The sequence below is a fragment of the Nannobrachium achirus genome (assembly GCF_963921795.1).
Source record: "Nannobrachium achirus genome assembly, chromosome: 14".
Classification (NCBI taxonomy): domain Eukaryota; kingdom Metazoa; phylum Chordata; class Actinopteri; order Myctophiformes; family Myctophidae; genus Nannobrachium; species Nannobrachium achirus.
In genome coordinates this window covers 42,120,051-42,141,888 of record NC_137821.1, presented here as the reverse complement: position 1 = coordinate 42,141,888, position 21,838 = coordinate 42,120,051, and the positions used below count along the sequence as shown (strand labels likewise).

General features: G+C 42.5%; 2 protein-coding genes across 2 annotated transcripts in view; one reads left to right on the top strand and one right to left on the bottom strand.

The window, feature by feature from the left end:
* LOC308298182 (serine/threonine-protein phosphatase PP1-beta catalytic subunit) overlaps positions 1-6,712 on the top strand; it is a 32,186-nt gene extending 25,474 nt beyond the window's left edge. The window contains exons 5-8 of the mRNA XM_080741737.1: positions 1,128-1,199; positions 4,333-4,484; positions 4,999-5,133; positions 6,260-6,712. Coding sequence (XP_080597863.1) covers positions 1,128-1,199; positions 4,333-4,484; positions 4,999-5,133; positions 6,260-6,364 — 464 coding nt within the window. The 3' untranslated portion in view covers positions 6,365-6,712. The remainder of the gene's footprint in view (positions 1-1,127; positions 1,200-4,332; positions 4,485-4,998; positions 5,134-6,259) is intronic.
* Positions 6,713-8,031: 1,319 nt separating this feature from the next.
* LOC308298560 (equilibrative nucleoside transporter 2-like) overlaps positions 8,032-21,838 on the bottom strand; it is a 33,761-nt gene continuing 19,954 nt past the window's right edge. Inside the window, 7 exon segments of the mRNA XM_080742199.1 lie at positions 8,032-12,729; positions 14,007-14,206; positions 16,419-16,504; positions 17,422-17,524; positions 19,257-19,388; positions 19,390-19,460; positions 20,626-20,695. Of these exon segments, the coding sequence (XP_080598325.1) occupies positions 12,618-12,729; positions 14,007-14,206; positions 16,419-16,504; positions 17,422-17,524; positions 19,257-19,388; positions 19,390-19,460; positions 20,626-20,695 (774 nt within the window). The 3' untranslated portion in view covers positions 8,032-12,617.

Sequence of the window (21,838 nt, the reverse complement as noted above, 5' to 3'; positions counted from 1 at the left end):
TTGTGTAACTAAATAACATTGCAAGTTACAACTGTGTTTTCTTTAATTTATATGGTAGAAGTGGTAGAAAAGCAATTTACCATTCGAGGGTTGCTTCGCCTCGTGCCACAACCCTGAAACAGTGGTAAATCAGCCAACAACCCACTCCCTCTCATGGTAAATGGCTCACTTTTCTATTTCCTGAAAGGTTACGGTTTTGGACCAGACAGTGCCACCATTTTGGTTGTTATTGTTTAGATATCTGTAACGTTGAATATTTATTGGGCCAAGTGGGAGGCTTCACGTAATGTCTGCCTTGCACTCTTGTTTCCTGGTCATGTGTTTGCCCTAGTTTAAAACCAGACTCGCCGTGGTGGACTTTAAAAGATAAGGCCTGTCAAGCAAACCCTGATCCACAGTGGGAAAAAAAACCTTGGGTCAGAAGAGCACGTTCACCCCTGATACTGATATATGGGGGCGAAAGGGTCAAGGAAGGTGTTTGAATTGGAAGAATTGTGTGTGCTGTTTCTGGGTCTGTGTGTCCTCGTGATTTGTTTTGCCTTCTACAGCAGGGTCTCTCAAAGTGGGTGCCGTAACCTACTTTGATAATATTTGTAATTGAGTCAATATCCCCTCAGTTTAACCCACTTTTACTGAGTTGACCTGAGCTGCACTGTATTTACCTTTTTGTCAGCCTACAGTTCACCATGTCTCTTGGATGTTGTGAGCTTGTAGATCGGCTATTATCGGTGAATGTTCAGTTCCCCCCCAGAATAGGCATACTGGGGTTTAAGTGATTAAACGCCAAGTATGAAAGTTATTTTCAATCTGTACTATAATGGAAAAGGATATTCTCTTCTCTCCAGTTTTCCTCGTGACATACTGTATCTTGGGGGGAAAGATTTACAGTACATATTTGACATAAATCTAAGATACTGTGTAAAGTAACAATGCAGCAATGAAAAAGTTATTTACAGGGGTGCCCTGTGCCAAATGCTTGAAGACCACTGTTCTACAGGTCATTCACACAGCCTGGCCTATAGGGTCAAGGAGCGAGGCGCTTGAAATGAGCGAGGCGTTTGAATTGTTAGAATTGTGCGTAACCGTTACTGCTCCTGTGCGTCCTCCTAAATGTTTGTCTTCTTCAGGTCTGTCGCCCGACCTTCAGTCCATGGAGCAGATCAGACGCATCATGAGACCTACAGACGTGCCCGATACAGGTAGGCGACGCGTCATGATCACAAACACAACACAAAAAGCCACAGCGGCGAGCAGTTACTTAGAAAATGTTAATGTTCATTTCACTATTATTACTGACTGACAAACATGCTGGTTCAAATCACTGGGACTGGAATTGAAACGGTATTCGCGTCATTTTCTTTGACATAAACACAATTGTGTCTTTATTATCCATAGAAGAAAGAAATTTGCTTTGGAAAATGGTCAGCAGTAATGAAACATTATACTGTGAGTAATAGTCAACAGGCTAAACATGGCAGACCCTGATAAACACCCCCAACATCATACCACTGTCACACTGAGGAGTGGAATGATCCCTGGTTTTTGCAAAAGGTTCACACCCCCCGTAGGAGAACGGTGAACAAACTGCAAAAAAAAAACGGGGAGCATTTCACTCCTTGCCTGTCACACATGTCTCTAGAGTGACCAGCAGACCCAGACAGAGTCCAGGGTCAGAGGCTGCTTGGAGGGGCTGGAAGGACGCTCAACGGCTGGGTCACAATGGTGGCTCCTTGGCAGGGTCACTAGCCACTAGCAGGCGGTCACTGCACTGCTTACCCACCCACAGTACTGACTGACTCAGGCCAGCGTGACTGCTTAAATCAGCCATCGCTCAGACAGACAGACAGACAAATCAAGCTTTGTCTTTTTTCAAGGAGGCTACATTAAACTCTTTAACAAAAAATGTGCTGCTGGTACCTGTATGCGTAAGAGACAGTTCTGGCAAATAAACCCTTCTTGATTCAGTGCATGTGGCCCAATAACAAACGACTTACAAACTATTAGAGCAACGTGATCAGTCCTAACACAATCTAGCCATGGATGAATCATTGCGGACATGTCTGGCAGTAAAGCACATGATGAGTACAATAAATAATATAAAAAGTTTGTGTGCTAAAGTGCTCAGCTTGGCCTCCTGGTATTGTCCTTTTAAGTTGTTCTGATGTCAGCCTACATCAATTATTCATGTGTAGGTTGCTAAAGAGGAATTGCACAGTTACCTTTTTAACTAATAAAAAAGTCTGACTCACTTGAAGACTCGCATGAACTCAAGCCATTCCAAGTAGAGGTTTTGACCGAGCCTTCCTTCTAGCCCCCCTCGCCTTTCAAACTGGCAACACAGGCCCATATAAGGCCTTCAGCCTCCAGACCAAGGAAGCCCTCAACTCTCAGATCCTGTTATGGTCGTTCCTGCACCTCTTGCTCGGTCTGGTTATGGACTATGTATATCGTCACCTCTGTCGGGTGGAAACCTCATATGTCCAGGACTGTTACTTTTCAGGAGTCGAATTCAAAAACGGCAAAAGTATCAGATCGACAAGCTCCAAACACGTCGCTTCGAGCTTGTGAATCTGCTACTTTTGCTGCTTTTGTGTGATGCTGTCGTGTGATCGAGTAGGGGTGTTAATTTAGATGGAGATGGGAGGTTTCTGCCCGACAGCAACGGTATAGGACAGATATGTCGAGTGCAATTCCAGACTTTGGCATTTATGTGCCACTAGGATCCTTCTCTGTAACTCTAGATTCCCACTGTCTTAACCTATTAAGACCTCAAATATACCTAAAAATCTTCTAAATCCTAATGGTTTTTTGAAAAACATATGTTTCTTTATCTGTGATGCTCAAAGTTTTTAATGTCAAGGACCCATAGAATTATATGCATTTGATCACGGACCCCCATCTCAAAATATGTTGTTCCAGGGACCCCCCCCCCCCCCCCCCCCCCGGAAGCAAACATTTGAGTTAAAAATGTTTGCTTTAAAAGATTAAGATTTCCTCACATGTTCACGTTTAAAAGAAATAGCAGATCTACAAGCCACGCTATGAGCTTGTATATCTACCATTTTTTAATGGCAAAGTATAAAAGTATAAAATTGTATGGTTAAAGTGGTTATGTGACACGTCTCTGGTCTTATTAAGTAAAAACACTACCAAGTGGTGACTTGTCTCTTGTTTTGGGAAAAAAAAGACCTGATTAATATTCGAAGAGAGAGCTGGATTATTTTATCTTGTGACCCAGATATGTCCTCGTTTTATTGCGATGGTTTTAAAAGCACGTTTCATTTCTGTGTATGTAACTGCACAGAACCTAAAAGTGCTCTGTGGTGCGTATAAATAAAGGCATTAGGTCTGCTGAGTGGTTCCCTGAACCCTTTCCATTACATTTATTCTGTCTGGAACAACCGTGTCAGCAATTCCTCCCTCACAGGCTTGCCCCAGTAAATAAAAAATGCTGAAAAGGTCTAATGTTGTTGTTTTTTAGCAATCAGTGCATCGCAAATGATGATGACTGGCAGTTTAGAAGTGTAGACATTATTTGTGAATGGTATGCAGCTATGTGTATTGTGTATTGCAAGAACATTTTTGGGTGTTTGTAAGCAATCTATACTAGGTACGTTAGTCAGATTTCCAGAAAAGGCCCAATCCAGGATTGCTTTGAACATATAAGTTTAAGTTAGATACAGTATATTCATTCACATTTTATTCATCCTTAAAACTTCATAGTTGTAAGGAACTATGGAACTCTTACTTGTATTTAAGTAAGATTTGTCAACTGAAGTAGATTTCATCCGACTTACTATGCTTGGGTAAACTAATACCGGTACTAATATGGTCTTACATCAAATCTCTTTGCCTGCAATAGCTATAGCCTACACAAACTAACAAAGCATTGCGACGTGAGCTTGCGGATCTGCCATTTTCGACGAATGTTCCCCTCAGAATAGGGATGCCACCGTTCAAGTGGATATAATAGACGGTTTATAAAGCCGAGCAAGAGACCGTGAAGGGGACATGAAAGAATTAGCCACAGGCGGGTCGGGATTTGATTCCAAACCAGCCAGTACATTCAGGAGTTTTGAAGTCTCACCCACTGGCAGGCGCTAAACATCAGTGGTTCTCAAAGAGGATTTCAGTGACTCTCTAGGTTCATTTATGGGGTCTAAATTGACCCATACAAGTCTATAACTTTGACAGCGTACAAATGGAACCAAATGGACCCGTTAGGGTCCATTTGGTTCCATTTGTACGCTGTCAAAGTTAAGGGGAGACCTTCAAATGTCAAAGTTAGAGAACCACTACATTACATTGCCGTTGTTGTTTCCCTTCTTCCAGGCCTGCTGTGTGACCTGCTATGGTCCGACCCAGACAAGGACGTGCAGGGCTGGGGAGAGAACGACCGCGGCGTCTCCTTCACCTTCGGGGCCGACGTGGTCAGCAAGTTCCTCAACCGCCACGACCTGGACCTCATCTGTAGAGCCCACCAGGTACACAGACACACACACACATTATTACAATGTGGCTGGGGATACCAATTTCATCCCCACCTGCAAATGTATTTTGTTTACTAAAGAGCTGGAGAGATAGGGAGACTCCTCTGGCCGAATAAACACTATAGCAATGAATACTATCAGAATATAGAAAAAAAAAAAACGTATTGTTTTAACCAAAGAATATCACTTAATCCCTACATTTAAAATTGTGATAGTTCTTCTAATTCTAAACCCAACTTTTAGTTGCTACTCTAATAACTCTATACTTTTTTGTTGTGTGGACCACAAATCATTGTCATCAGAAATATTTTCCATATCGCTGTAAATAGATATAAACTATATATAACCGTAGCCTACACACACAAACACACACGGCAACACATCAGCAGACGTCTATTTAAATCCCACATACAGTGTGCTACACTGTAAATATTGACATGACAGATGACAACTGATACAAGATACCCTGCCTGCTTAACATTCTGTTGTGGATGTCTGTCGCCCCCAGGTGGTAGAAGATGGTTACGAGTTCTTTGCCAAGCGGCAGCTGGTAACCCTGTTCTCTGCCCCCAACTACTGTGGAGAGTTTGACAACGCCGGTGGAATGATGAGCGTGGACGAGACCCTGATGTGCTCTTTTCAGGTACACACTGTGACTGTGGTTGAAAACGCTGCCAAATCAACTGCTGCCTAATAATTGGTCAAATAAATGCTATGCTGGACAAATTAACATTTGGATAACATTCCAGCAATCCTATAAAGAAATACTGCTGAAAAGCTACTGTATGCATGAGAAACTAGTATGAAATGACACACATCACTTCTTGACCATAATCTTCACTCTGCATGGTATTCCATTGACACAAGAGATGACAAAATATTGTGCCAAGCCAAATGAGCATTCTCAAACATAATCTAATAACTGAAATTAGAATTATACATGGAATATACTGCTGCTGTCAACACTAAAAGCATAAAAGTGATAGTTTTTGGATTTTTGAATTGGATAGGAATCAGGTTTTACAGGGTCGACCTTAAACAGTGATCAAAGAATGGTGATGTTTACCATACCAGCACACAGTGAACATACAGTAGCTGGACCGAGGTGTTTACTAAAGATTGAGTAGCAGTTTGTTGACCAGGTTATACTTACACTGACTTTGATTTTCTGTGATTAAAATAGCCTGTGTTCACATAACACAATCTTTCTTATCTTTTTGGAATTCATACTTGGCTAAGTATTTTTAAAAGCAAATAGCCCTGTACACTACAGAGCAACTTTCACTTGTAGTTAAGAGTGATATTTGACCTGGAGTGTCCTGTGTGTGACTCAAGTACTGGGAGTACTTTGTCCACCACTGAGTAGTTGTTTAACCCATTAAAACTGGGATCATATTTTATACTTTGAATATTCAGAAATAGCAGATATAATATACAAGCTTATTTGGTGCCACTCCATGAGCTCGCAGAACTTGCTAAAATGTGTGCAAATCTTTGTATACTGTATATTATATAAACATTTTTAACTCAAATCTTTGCTTCTGAGGGTACCTGGAACAAAACATTTTCAGATGGCTCCGTGGCCAAATACATATCATTTTCAGGGTCCTTGACGAGTTGACATAAAAATAATTTAAAAAAGAGAATGCTTTTTATTATTATTATTATTTTTCAGAAAACTGTTCGGATTTAGAAGACATTTGTAGAATTGGCCTCAGGTCTTCTTAATCGGTTTAACGCCAGTGTTTGTGTCCTCCCGTCCTCCACAGATCCTGAAGCCGTCTGAGAAGAAAGCCAAGTACCAGTATGGAGGAATGAATTCGGGCCGGCCCATCACACCTCCCCGCACAGCCCAGCCCCCAAAGAAACGGTGAAGAAGAAGGATGGAGGGATGAAGGGAACGAGAGAGAGAGAGAATGACAGAGGGATGATTGTGAACGAGTGGCTGTCTTTTCGTTGACTTTTCACAGAAAAACTTGGCGGAGAAGAAAATGCGACGGTTTTTGATTTTAGGACCCCACGCCTCAGACAAACTCTTCCCCCCCGTTTCTTTAGAGGTTTTTATTTTCTTTCTTTTTTTAAATCTCCCTCTCTGAAATGTTCTGTCACATGCTGCGCTCTTCCTTGAATGCTTTACCCCCCCCCCCCACCTTCCTTCCACATCTGTGTAACCTTGAAATGTTTTTAAGAAGAAGTGTTAATAAAAGAAATACAAAAACGCAGGGCTGTCGTGTTTGTCCTCGCATATTGGAGTGAACTGCTTTAAGTTTAGTTTAACCCATTTAGGCCTAGAATTTATTGAATGCTTTAACCAGTGAAAAATAGCAGATATACAAGCTCACAGCGCGGCACCGAGTGCCGCACTGTGAGCTTGTATATCTGCTATTTTTCAACAGTTAAAGCAGTCAATAATTCTAGGCCTAAATGGGTTTAAGAATGCATCTGTGTCACGTTAGACTTGAACCATTATTTTATGCTTTAACTATAAAAAAATAGCTGACATACAAGCTCACAGCGCGGCACTAGCATGTCTATTTTGGGGGGACTATTTGCCAAATAATTGGCAGTGACGCAGTGACGTTTTGTGACTTTGTAGATCAGGGTTCCCCAATTAGTTTTCCCCCAAGGGGCCGAATTATGTCTAGGGTACCAAGCCGAGGGACACAACATTGCAGGGGGCGACGGTGGCGTTCCCGCTACTCCAGCGACTGCGACAGTTCAGATATCCTCGTTGTCGGGTGAAAATCCCCAAAAAAACGTTCGTTTTGCATTTATCATTTTAAAATGTATTTTAACTAGTGAAAACAGACAATCTAGAAGCACACAACGCCTCGCGGTGCGAGGCGTTGTGTGCTTGTAGATCTGCTGTTTTCACTACTTTTGTGCGACAGCCTTGTATGATTTGCGAAAGAACGTACAAATTTGGAGATACAGGTTTTTTTACAACGACGATATACTAGTGTTGTTGCTGCTCTTATACCACCTTTATTACTGGGGTTGGTGGGGGCCAGACAGTAACCCCCCGCGGGCCGCAAATGGCCCGCGGGCCGCCTATTGGGGAACCCTGTTGTAGATCGTCCATTTCTGGCGAAGAGCCACAAGTCAAGTTTACAAAGTGTTGAGGGTTAAAGTGAAAATATACATCAACTTGAATTCCACATAATGAAATGAAAAACGTTAATTCACACAACACTGACAATGGTGTCAAACAAGTATATACTGTAAATATATCCTTGCTTCATCTCTCTCAGCTAAGCGGTTCCTGGCCTGGGAAACATCGAAGAGCTCTGGTTTACTGTATACAACCAGTCCGCTTCTCCATGCCTGTATAGACAACTTGCTTGATTCATGAACCACTTGGGTTTACATACGATGCAGCGATGCATACAAAAGAATAAACGGCCCAAATCCTGACTTGGCAAATCATTAGTGCTGAAACTGGACACCCTTTTGGAATCCAAGTCATTAACGCCGGGACAGAATTTAGAAAAGGAAGCGTTCCGAAAAGCATGGCCGAAAACACCACAAAAGGAACCACCGGTGTATAAAACCCATTTATTGACACAATCAAAAACTATAAACATACATCATGTACTGTACATGCAAAGGCATCTTCCCTTCACTGTGTCTAATGTATGGGTGATTCTGCTGTACAATTGTGGTCACTTGCAGATGAGCTCCCTGTAGGGAGCCGTGATCTTTATCTTTTCAGACAAAGTTTTGACTCTAGAGCCCGACCTGTGTGATTGTGGAGAACAGTGGCGGCTCCGGGGAGGGGGGGAGGGGGGCTAAAGGGGAATAAATACATCAAATATATTTGAATATGTGAAAGACAATTGACTGACTTCTATGTAAACCTACAATTAAATCATACCTTTTTATGATGGAAAGCATCTCACAAAAACCCTATACGCACACCTAGTCCACAGATTTGGACCTGGCATCTGCCAATGATCTGGTCTGTTCAGTTATCAATACTGTACTCTAAGCGAGATAATCTCGTTTGTCGTAAATTAGTATTATTCATTATTGTTTGTTGACTAGATTGATTAGCCCCAGCTCCCCCATAGCCCCCCAGTCACAATTCTCTGGAGCCGCCGCCGGTGGAGACCAAGTTACACTCTTCCTGTTCAATGACTAGCCAACGGTATCAGCAATTATGCAGCCGGCCTGTCATTATATAAGCAAATAATGTCTTTACGTTTTCAAAAGTAAATCTACAGGCTCAGCTTGTTGCGTTGCGTTCAGTTTGTATATTTTATATTTACTCATACTTATTTATCAAAAGGTTTTATAATCAAATCAACATTGTTCAAAATGGTTTGAACATTTTGCACTTTCCGACACGATGGGTAAAAAACATGGGTGATCGGTGGTACAGGAATCCAAAGTGGAGATGGGCATCAGGTCGGGCTCTATTTGACACAGGATCAATGACTGATCGGGATCACAAGCATTTAAGCCCAACAGGGTCACATAAGGCAATCTAAAATAGCAGTAACTACAATGGTCCAAAAACTATGTACATCTAAACGATTCAAGCTGTTGTCTTGACATAATAGCTTGGTAAAATAATACAAATAAAAGGTTATGCAACAGAACAAGCTGTCATCATTGACTGATGATGCCAGTGTCGTTGACAAGGGGTTGAGTTGTTGTAACCTCTCCCCTGATCTGGGCTGCAGTGACTCCCGCCATAAATCAACTCAGGGTAATGTCGTCATTTATTGCTCCATCACAAACGAACAATTCTTTGCCCAACGCAGCCCTTGGTCCAGTTAGGCCAAATTTGCTCACTCACACGAACGCAGACCGAAAATAGTTTCCAACAGTCTTGTCATCATTCATTCTCTCTATTTACAGATAGCTCATAATGTGTAACACTGTTTTTACACACTCCATTCAGGGAAAAACAAAACATTCAAATCAATTGTATAAGAGGGGGGGGGGGGGGGGGGGGGGGTCCAGAAGTCAGGTCACTCATTAAAGTTAAATAAAAAAAAAAGTCAGGGATAGGGTACAATTGTTGTTACTAAGTTGAATGGATGTCGTTTTTAATTTTCTTCATACTGTTATTCCATTATGTAAAAAATATTTCTTGCTATAAATAACCATACATTTAACATTTTAGGTGCTTTACCCGTTCACTACTTGGCACACACAGCTGGCAGCTTCAAAGACATGAATCATCTGTCCATGACAGCAATTTGGCTATTATGTTAGTTCAGTTTTAGAGCACAATTACTTGAGTTCTACGAGACATGAGTGTGTACGGCAGGAGCATCTTCTTTGTTAGTGTGTGAAGCGGCACAAAGCAGAGCGGTTATGAAACCTTGCACATTTCATTACTAGGAAACAATGGGGCATTTGTGGAGGGCTAACAGGCAACCGCACTGTCACGAAACTGGATTGCACAAACGTATACGAATCAACAGCTGCCCACTTTGTTCAATGGCAAAGTCAAGAAGTAATCATTTTCAGTGCCCCGGGGTCATCAATGCGTCCGTACACGGACAAAACGTGTCCATGGTAAAGACTTGGCCTCGTCTGTGGCAAATTTTAGGTCATTCAGGGATATTCTGTCTATGCCAAAAATGGAATTTTGACAAAAATGTGTGCCAAGAGCCAACATGGCGATGACCCCCGTCAGTTGCAGACAGTCGCTATGCTACCTGATACAATGTAACATAGAACCCCCCCCCCCCCCCCCCCCCAAAAAAAAAGGTCTGAATTGAAATCAGACAAAACTTGTTCAATTGAAAAGTGAACATGTACTGTTAATACTGTTCAGTGCCAAGACAGCCAAATGTCACTAAAGATACCTGACGAAACGGAATGAAACGCAGGACAAAAAAAAGAAAGGGGTAAATAAAGGCCTGAATTGGAACCCGACACAAACTAAGTTCATGTAACTTTTTTAAGGTTTTGGAAAAATATCTCCGAGGTCAGGGTTTCTTATCAGCAGAAGGCAGGAAGTATGAATTAGGAGTAGATGAATGGATATCTCTCTTATGCAGTATATAACCTGACATGTAGCCAGCCAGCAGCCACCTGGCCACTGCCAAAACAGGAGAGCCAATAATTAAGTATATCTGACCACTCCTATAAAGCCGGCTTCCTGTTCGTAAGACCAAAACTGCTACTGCGAGGTCATAATAACCCACTACAGGGGAAGGGAATCAACAGAATTCAGTATGGTTTGTCCTAAGTAACTTCAGTCCAATCTGTAACATTTTACTTCAATGTTATGGCACCAGTGTTCATTTTGAGAGTTTTAGTCATAGTCTTTTGAATACATTTTGATTTAACTTTAGTCATATTTTAGCTGTCTGAATTTTTTATTTGACTAAATAAGAGTCGTAATGCCTGATTTTACACTTGGTTGCATGCTGAAAATCTATAAGCTCACAACGCGTCACAGCGTGAGCTTGTAGATCTGCTATTTTCAGAGCACAACACCTGAGCGCAACCAAACATAATTACTTAGTTCTACTGGATGTCTTCTCCAAGTCCCTCCTTAACATTTTAGTCTAGTTTTTATTTGTTGACCAATAATTAGTCTTAAGTCATCATAGCTTAGTTCATTTAATTTGTCAGTGGTAGTCAACGAAAATGTTTCGTCCATTTTACTTCATTGTTGTGAATCTCTCACATTATTTGCAAAACTAAATACTGAATATAAACAGAATACTTTTGGTCAGCAGGTGGCAGCACTAGAGCAAATAAATGCAGGGAAGGAGTTTGGAATGTGGAGCTTTCCTGACATTGCTCAACAGCACATGGCAGTGGTTGAAGTGGGCAGCTCCTACATGTTGGCTGAAAGACCAGTTCTTGGTAACCCTTCCCTCGGTAAATAAACTTTACACAAATAGATCAGTTTGTTCTGGCTGCGTTAGCAAAGTATCAAAGAATACAGAGGTATAAAAACAGGTCCAAAGGTCTACCAAAGGGGAAAAAGAAAATCTAACAAATTAGATTTACTCGTCTGCAATTGTAGTTTCTACATGATGCTTCAAATAATAAACTAAAAAGAGACTAGATTAATTCCATTTCATTTCAAATGGAAGTCAAAGCTTGGCCAAGAAAATAAGGGCCAGTGCTTTTCCTGTCAGAAACCATAATCCCCGAAGTCAACGGGGCAACAAATTTAAATCTACAAAATCTATACTTAAATCAGGCAAAAACAGATCAATGGTAATTTTCCCTTATACTAGGATTCACTGAGAACAATGCCCTAAAAAGGTACTCCCTACAAACCTATACAAAGCATAAACAATAATACAAAATAAGTAGCTAGACACAAAAATGGTCCAGCGAAAAATAAATAACGGAACACAAAAATTGCTTTGAGTCTTTTTTTCTTGGCGCCGTGCCCATGACCTTGTGTGAACGACTCGTTTCCTCGGGCGTTGACGTTTACGTGGAACATTCAGCGTTTATGCAACATATTTTCCCTTTTTCCAATACTTCACAGGGTGTGATCCAGGCCAACGCTCATTATGGTCCCAGGCGCTGTATTTAACAGGCTATATTATGCACAGTAGCCATGTTGGAGAGAAGTGGGTCTCTTCTCACGTCCTTCAAAGGTGTTACCAATGATACTAATCAAGGCTCTGTTCCATTTCATGTACCACAGTGGTTCTCAAACCTTTTATTTCAAGGACCGCCATAATTTCCATTTGTACACTCAGAATTACATACTAGAGCCCAACACCACTAGATGTATGACCGCGCAAAACGGAACAGAGCCTTCATTAGTATTATTGGTAACACCTGTGAAGGAAGAAAGAAGAGACCCAACTTCTCTCCAAAATGGCTGCTGTCCATATAGCCTATAAACAGACTTCTTTTTTTTCTTTTCTTCCTTGTTCTTTCAAGCCATGGTCCTTGACCCGACACATTGTCGGGCCACATAAGAGTGACGGCGTGAAACGGTACTTGACAGATGAACGAAGGAAGTGGAGAAACACCTTGAGACAGCAAGCTATGATCAAGAAAACATTTATCACACTGCCTCTTAAAGTGGATTTGTGTGTGTGTTGTATACAGTAACTGTTTCTACTGTATATACATGCATGTGTGTGTGTGTGTGTGTGTGTGTGTGTGTGTGTGTGTGTGTGTGTCTAGCTAGACCAGGGCACGCAGGGGGAAGGAGAAAGCTGCTCCTATGGACAGGCCCAGGGCCAGGAAGAATGTCATCAGGGCCCCTGCAGTCTCAGCGTCCTTAGGCTGCACCAACCTGTCAGGATTATAGAAGAGGAAAGACGCGTCGTCAAAAACTTGTTTCAGTGTAAATTGGTGAACTGACGAAATATGTCTCCCTTCTTTGTCACGTAAATGCACACTGAGGCCTTGCAATGCATGGCCTAAATATCGGTTGGTCGGTTTAACTGTTAATAAACTAAACAGCAGTGGTTTGCGTTAAAACTTCGAACATTGACGTTATATGTGAAGTCCATAAGATGGCCACATGTTTCGACAGGTCACATGTTTCACAGCAACACTGCCACACTTCTACAGTACATAATATGCGTGTGTATCTTTGGTACAGATAGTTAAGTGCCCTACTTCTGTGTTCACAGCCACCTAATTTGCTTGGGGATTTGACTATGTTGATACCATAACCACCATCCAACAAACGCATCACAAAAGGCCCCCATTGATAGATTACTTACTTCCCATTTCTGTTCATTAAAAAATACCTTTTAACTTCCATTAATCCTTGTCAATACACTTGTCAATACACCACTCTTTCCTTGTCAATACACCACTCTATTATGGTTCATTCATTCGTGTGTTGCACAGCTTTCACTCACTGAGTTGCATAGGACATGGTCAGACAGACACTCACTGCGGTGCATAGGTAGGGGTGGGCGATATGGAAACATACAATATCACAATATTTTCCCAAGCTGTATCACGATACACGATTTTATCACGATTCTTTTTCACGTTGGTTTTGATGGTTCTTTTTCAAGTTACTTGACAAAAACTAGACTCTCTTGGTTCCTTTTGGGAGGTCTTAATTTAACTTTACAAGTATATAACTCTGACAGTATACAAATGAAACCAAATGGACCCGTAAGGGTCAGAGTTAAGTGGAGACCTTGACATTTTAAAGTTTGAGAACCACTGATCTAGACCAAAATGCAGGTTTAAATTGAATTCTGCAATGAATCTCTGTATTAACGATCAAACAGGATCTTTTACAAGGCTCCCTCAATTGTATCACGATATAATACGATATCTCTGAAAAGGTATATCGTGGAGACATTGTATCGTCTCAGCGATAATTATCACCATATCGCCCACCCCTAGGACATGGTCAGACAGACACTCACTGCGGTGCATAGGACATGGTCAGACAGACACTCACTGCGGTGCATAGGACATGGTCAGACAGACACTCACTGCGGTGCATAGCACATGGTCAGACAGACACTCACTGCGGTGCATAGGACATGGTCAGACAGACACTCACTGCGGTGCATAGGACATGGTCAGACAGACACTCACTGCGGTGCATAGGACATGGTCAGACAGACAAAGTAGCCGCTGCTGAGGGAGAAGAGGGTCATGATGGCGGCGAAGGCCCCGTCATGGGGGAACCACACGGGCAGGTAGTTGCGCTTCTGGACGTTGCACAGCATCAGGAGGGGGATGAACACCACGCGGGAGACCACCAGGGCCGGGAACAGCGCAGACTCCTTCCTCGGCTGGACAGACAGGAGAGAAATGTATTTTACATTCCCTTTCTAGGTTGAGGTTACCGGTTTGAACTCGTTATGTGGACTCTACACATTGTACATAACAGTCCCAACCCACCTGATGCGAGTGTCAGCAGTATCACACTGATGATATGAACGTTTGACAAGAGAATATTGAAAAATAGTGAAACCCTAGCCTCGCATCACCAGACTTTCCCTCACAGAGGAAAGCCTGGTATTAGTTTTAAAACTAGCCATGTGATCCGGTTTGGAAAAAAAGAAGAAAGAAAAGAAAAACACTGTGGTTCCAGTGGTTGGTTCCGGGAGGCGTTGCATCGTTTTTGTTCCCCACAATAACAAGAATCAATCAGTTTAGTCTCGCTAATCTCGAAAAACACAGACTTAATCCTGGATTTTAGCCAGTACTTTGGAGTCTTGGCATCTTGACGATTATTATTAGGCAATGCACAAGCTTGACCAGAGAATATTGAACAAAAGTGACACCTAGACTGTATCCTGAAATTTAAGTCAGTATTTTGGAAACTGTATATTTTGTATACTGTGTGCACGTAAACGATTATTATTTCACCTCATTCATTACTGAGCATACACTGAGTGCCAGGGTACAAACAGTACCAGACAGTAACCGCAGGCTGGCTGAGTCTGAAGCAGTGGCACAGATAGCGGAACTAAGGTTGAGCCGGAGAGCAGGACAGACGAGTCTTTCTGGCAATGTGTCTGGCAACGATAGTTGTTTTACTTGGAAGCGTGTCTGGCAATCATAGTTGTTCTACTGTCAAAGTGATACAATCCACATTGTGATGATGGTGATGATGCGCTCACTGACTGAAAGAATGTGAGAGCAAGGTGGAGGGCTATGTACAGAGTACTGCATGTCTAAGCAAAGAGAATTGGAACACAGCCTAGGCCTGCCACAATTATTTCATAATCGCCTAATCTTCATGCGTTTTCAAACACCCCCCAGACACAAAAAAAAAGCAGAAATAGCAGATCTTCAAGCTTACAACACGTGACATGGTGTAAGCTTATAGATCTGCTCTTTCCAACTTCATTGGTCGCCAATGACACCGATCTCAGTCATTTCATATACTGTTTAACTCTTGAGCAGCATTGACGGATATCCAAGTCAATTGGTGTTTTCACTGGTTTACCCTCGACTTTACAAAGTTAATTATATCCGGCCTGCGCAATTTGAGAGTATGAAGCCTAAAACAAAGTACATTTGTATTCATGTGTTCCGACGTTCAAGGCCAAAAACGTCAATGGCAATTATTTGTGTGACAACTTAAATGTGTAACGGTGACAGCCCTAGAGCCATGACATTCTCTCATACTAACAACAGTCCTTAGGAATGAGGAAGAAGATGAAAGAGGAAGAGAGGGACCATTATGTAGTGTGCGTGCGTGCGGCCCCCGCACATAATTCATAATTCAGTCATAGAGGCACAAAATGTTGTGTGTTAGAGATTGTAACAACCTTTTAACATCTGAACTGTGCAGACTGCGTTGTGTGGGTGGGTTTAAGCCATTTTGGCAAAGAAAAAAAAGAAAAAAAACAGCAGATGCTGCAGAAACGCAGTGGGAGCTTCTTGGATGGCAACACGGCCAAGAGGACATTTTCACAAAGACTGTGTGGTAAAACAGCAGCTACTCTACAGATTGTGCACACACAGTGCATACAGTGTGGGCGACACAGAGTGAGACTGCAAATATTAGCCAAGCATGAATAGGCTTGAAAGCAACTGCACAGTAAATCATGAGTCTAAATCACAGATAAACCTTTTACTGTTATGTTCATACCACAGCGTCACACAAAAGCATAACATGTAGCAGATTCACAAACTCTTCGTGCCATGGGTTGAGCTTGTAGATCTGCTACATTTCTATTTTTTGAGCAGTGCTCCTGGAAGGAGCTAAACTCCAAAATCTGGCTTCGTCCAGGCTCTGAAGAGTGGCCTACATCTTGGCACAAAGCGCTCAAAGTTGGTTATACGCCCAGGGTCACATTGGCCAAGCTTTGTGTGACACTTAAAGAAATTAAGTTATAAATAGCACCGCTCAATTCATGATTTTTGGAATTTGAATTCTGAAAAGTAACAAGTGTTGGACAGGTTTCCCCCCCCCCCCCCCCGACAGAGACAGAGATGGTGGTTGCTTGAACCGGGAGACGCCACTCCTCGTGCACCGGTCAGGACACTCACCCACTGGACCCAGGTTGTGACGGTTCTGCCCAGCCAGTCGTTGAGGTTGAAGATTAAGAAGCAGCACACTGAGATGAAGTATCGCTCTGAGGGTGTGGGACGATAAGGGAGAAAGGGAAGAGAGATTTAGGACAATTCTACAACAATGTGAGCCATTCCCTCTACTAACTGTAAAGCGAAAAATGTTAGCTAGCAACATCTTCCCCGCAATCTTCTCGAGTCACACCTTAAAGCAGCAATATGTAACTTTTCTGTATGGTAGAGTATGTTAATACAATATAACTTATACACCTGGAGTGCTTGTATTTTGCCTCCCTGCTGTTCTCTTGAGACATTTAGATCAGGGGGAGAGTTCCGACGATTTAAAATGAGCCCAATACGGAACTAAAACTTCCTATGATTGGCCGCTAGTTGCGTTGTTTTCCCCCTGGCCGGTTGCAAAAGAATTGTTCTCCATTGGATCCCATTCATTTTCCCCTTTCGTGTTCTAACCTTAATTAACATTTTCATGAATACTTTATGGTTCCTATCGCTAGTTAAAAATTGCCTTTCAATCACGATGATATGCGTTTTGTGAAAATAAGGTCCCATTTATGTTAAAATTGATGATAAAGTTGCGGGGGGCGTGGCCAACTAAACTGATACCAGCCGGCTGTGTTCTTTTTCGTGTGCTGTATTTCGGGGAGGCTCCGACCACATTCTCCCATGTATCCCTGCGGTTGCACGTGACCGTTGGCAGCCAATAGCCTCCTCTGATTGCATTTCAATCTATGATGGCAACACCCATGCCAAGGACCCATATTGTGTCATTTGCGCTGCATAGAAACCAATGGCTTCGCTTTGTCCATATCTTTTATACAGTCTATGATTTAGATGCGTCAAATGGCATGTCTCACCTCAGCATGCTAACATGAATACCTGATGGTCCAGATTAAATGTATCCCCTGATCAAGCAGGCATGTTAAAGCGAATGGCATCTGGAGTGTAAATCAGCGTCTCTTACCCCAGTTCCCTGGGTACAACGTCTTGACGTCCACGGTGACGGCGGGGAAGACGGCCAGCGTGACGGTGAAGATGAACACCACGCAAAACGCCATCACCCAGATCTGAGGAGACAAACGAGTGGTTCACCGCACTGGAGACGGAGGAGGGGAAATTCATGCACAGAAATCATTACTTAAAGCCTCACAACCTGTATGGTAGAGTATGTTAATACAATATATATATATATTTTTTTTAAGATTTGTTTTTGGGCTTTTTATGCCTTTATTCGATAGGACAGTAGACTGACAGGAAACGAGGAGAGAGATGGGGAATGACATGTGGCAAAGGTCGTCCGGATTGGGAATCGAACCGGCGACGCCAGCAGGCATCATAACCTAGTATGTGGTATGCGCCTTGACCACCAGGCCAGCGGGCGCCCAGTTAATACAATATAACTTATACAATAATTAGGGTGGTTGTATTTTGTCTCCATGCTCTTCTATTGAGAAATTTAGATCGTGTCAAAGGTCATGTCTCACCTAGACACAGGATCTGACACGAATCTCTTCAGCTCTTTAGTAAACTGAAAATATATTTTATATATTATCAATTTAATCCAATCAGGAGAGAGAATTGGAACTGGAACACAAGCTTATCTTTGTGGGTTTATATGGATGAAATTTGTGACCCGTTCAAAGATATATTTTCTGTTTACAAAAGAGCTGGAGAAATGGGGAGACCCCCCGCTGTGCCAGGGCTCCACTGAAGCCATCGGGTGTTGCGGCGGCATCCAAAAATGAACCCGGGCCGAACGCAACGTTTGCAATAGAACACCTTCATTGATTAAAAAGGGAACATTCCCTGCATTGATGATGACGCGGCGCCCGATGACTGCAGTGGAGCCCTGGTGTTACTGATCAGAATAGAGCTTTAGCCTCCACTCTACTGGGAAACCTTGTTTAAACTAATTTTTGGAAAATTGGTGAAGGGTTTGATTTCATTCAGCCATAAAAGCATTACTGAGTTTCTGAGCACTGTGGTCAAGCAATTATAACCAGGCTCACGGTCTGAGTTTATTAATTCATCTCAGAGGTGTCCTGTGGGGTTGTGTGGTCAGGGTTGTGTGCAGGCCAAGCAACTTCTAACACACTGATCTAGGGAAAGAAAGGAAACCACCTCATTCTAGGATGTCAAATGTGATGGAACTGGAAAGTTCCATGTGCTTTTTATTAATTTTCAAAAGATTATAAATTGTATAATGAGCCCTTTATACTTTTGGTACTTTAAGTCCATTTTGATAACAATATTTCACTCAAGTAAATGTTAAATTCCAGACTTTAACGTGTAACAGATTACTTCTACATTTTAGTAATTGTCACATTTACTTTAGTAAAACATTTTTGTACTTTTCTATGATGATCTATCTGTTGATCTATGCCAGTGGTTCTCAAAGTGGATTCCAGGGAGTGTGGCTTCCTTTAGGGGGGTCTAAATTGACCCATACAAGTCTGTAACTCTGACAGTGTACAAATGGAACCAATTTGGTTCCATTTGTACACTGTCAAGAGTTAAAGGAGTAGTTCACCCCCAAAAGGACTTTTTTCCCCCTATCGATTACTCATGCCATAGAGACTTGAGTTCAATAATATCTTTTGGTTTTTGTCGCATTCCTACGACACAAATTTGATTAGGGCCATGCATTTGGGTCCCCATCCGGAATCAATGGGGGTAAATTTACTATAATCAAATTTTTGTCTTAGGAATGCGTCTTAGGAATGCGACAAATACAATCAATAGAAAAAAAGTATTTTGGGGGAGACCTTAAAACACTGACCTATGCCAATCCAATCTTACCTTCTTGAAGACCTCCATGACGGAAGCCTTGGCCTCTCCACTGTGGACATGCTCCAGGGAGAGGAAGGCCTGCTTGGTGTTGTCCGTGCTGCTGGTCCCAGGCTCTGCCTCGGCCGCGCCGCCACCCGCTGGCCTTCACCTCGCCGTTGCTCACAGAGCCGTTAGCGTGGCCGTTCACCTTGCCGTTCTCCGCCACACTGCTCTCTGGGTTTGGGGGAGAGGGGGGGGGGGGGGGGGGGGGGGGTGGGGGTGGGGGGGAGATGGGGACGGAATCATAAGCAATCAGTTATTAGCCATGCATATTTACACATGATGTAAGGAATTTCACTTGATGTTATCTCACATAAGAAATATGTACATTAACCACTTAAACCTTATACTTGAGTTGACCCCTGGGAGACCCCCAGAGGTCTATACTAGCTAGGCCCCTAACTCTCTCTTGTCTACACCATATAGCTTCACCAAAAATAGCCGGCTCACACAGTGCTTGTACTTCAGATCTGCTAGTTTTGCAATGCAATTTATATAGTGCTTTTCTAAATACTAAAACAAATAAAAACAACTTCTATATAATGGCAAACAGTAATACAGTATATGTCAAGAATACAGATTCCATAGTTAAGAAATTAAGGAGTCCATTATGGTCGCTAAATAAATTAACAAATACCGTTTGTCACACTAGTAAACTTCTTCAACATGCTGTGTTACTTATGTGAATGTTTTCTCTTTCAACTATTGCACACGGTCCAGCCATAGAGATTACGTTGTGTGTTAGTCACTGCAATAACTGGAGTTCATCTCTTTTGGTTTGGGGCTTGTGTCAGCAGCATTCAAACTGCAGCAGAGCAGAGAGAGGGCTGGAGGCTGCGTGGTCCCTCCTCGCCGTCCCTGACAGACCCTGTCTTTGTCTGTGGGCCTTCACCACTCTTAACTGGATAAATCTGGGTAAACAGGACTAATGAGATAATGTCCCGCTGAATCGCCTTGACTCAGCCAGAGTGTGGATGGGGGCGGCGGAGCGTTCGATTATCGCTGCTAAACGTTATGTAATTAGTTACGTTGCATTAATGTTGGCCAAACATTGCGGTTTTAAGGTTGGTGGTGAAAGGTTGACGATATTCTGCTGTATTTATTTTTTTCTATCGTAGAGGTTAAATTAAGCTGGGGATCCCCTGAGGTGCAACATTGTTTTCTCACTCAACAGTTAACAAACCAACATTATCTGCAGATTTCCTAAGTTATTATTTTAGGACTTTTAAGACCTTTTAATACTGCAAAAAATGATTTACATGCTCACGCATTGAGGGGTTATGAACATGTAGTGGAACCAAGTCAAATAATCGAATTGAAAGCCCAAAACCAATAGTACCTTTGAGCAGCTCATCGGTGGTGTCCGCCTCATACCGGCCACTTCTGTCCAAGTAGTGGCGAGCAAATTCCTGTAAAGAACCCATCAGTCAATACCAAACAAACTAAACATATACTTGACAATGTTATCATAAAATACAACAAAAGCTCTGCAAATGTGTTTACAGCCCCATGTCCCAGTTTTCAAAAGCTAGCTTTGTCAAACAGAGAATTAACTTTGTATGTAGGTCACAGCATTACCGCGCGAAGTAGGGGTGCTGGAGGGGCGGCTGGCCCCCTTCCCCCAGGTGCCAGCCCCCCCCCCCCCCCCCCCCCCCTCTATGTTCAAAGCAGTTATCTTCAAAACCACTTGTGATTATGCTCCGTCCTGTGACGGTGAGCTTGTATATCAGCTGTTCGTGTTGCGGGGGTGAGGTATATATGTAGAGCGTCTCTTCACAGTCACCAGCCAACACAGAGAGGAGGTTGAATGAACTCAAAGCAGAGCTCCCAAATACAACAGGTTTGGGGATCTGTTGGGAACTGAATGAGTACATGAAACAGGCATGTGCAGTCTCAATGTTGGTAAACAAGAAATCTGTCTATATATCCTAAAGTAAGGGGGAAGAGTAGTTCTTGATTGTGTTCTAAAAGATTTACTGTGGAAACCTGCTGTGCTTTGTGTTATAATGGGGTTGAATAAGGGAAGAGGAGTGTATTTTCGGAAAAAGGACAACATTTCCATTTGTACATTCAGAACTCAACTCAAGATGTAAACAGGGTTCCCACACATCTTTACCAATTAATTTCCAAAACTTTTCCAGAATATTTAACCCGATTTCCAGGACTATATAACAATAATTCAGCTCAATAACGAGTCGCTTACTCCTATGTGGAGTGACCCAAGAAATAATCATATTGAACTGGGGACCCGGGCACCCTGACGAGCACAATTGGCTGGATTTAGACTTGCAGCCAAATCCAGCCTGAATCAGATCTGTGTCACATCCAGATTGGAATCTGATTGGTTCCATGTGACCATTTAAATAAACCAATCAGATTCCAATCTGGATGTGGCTCAGATCTGATTCAGGCTGAATTTGGCTGCGGTCTAAATCCAGCCTGAGTTGAGGAATTTTGTATAACACGTTTCTATTGTGAAAACTAGAAGTTCGCGGCCCTTCGGGCCGCTCACATCTAGAGATCGCTACGTTGCAGCAGCGATCCACCCACAT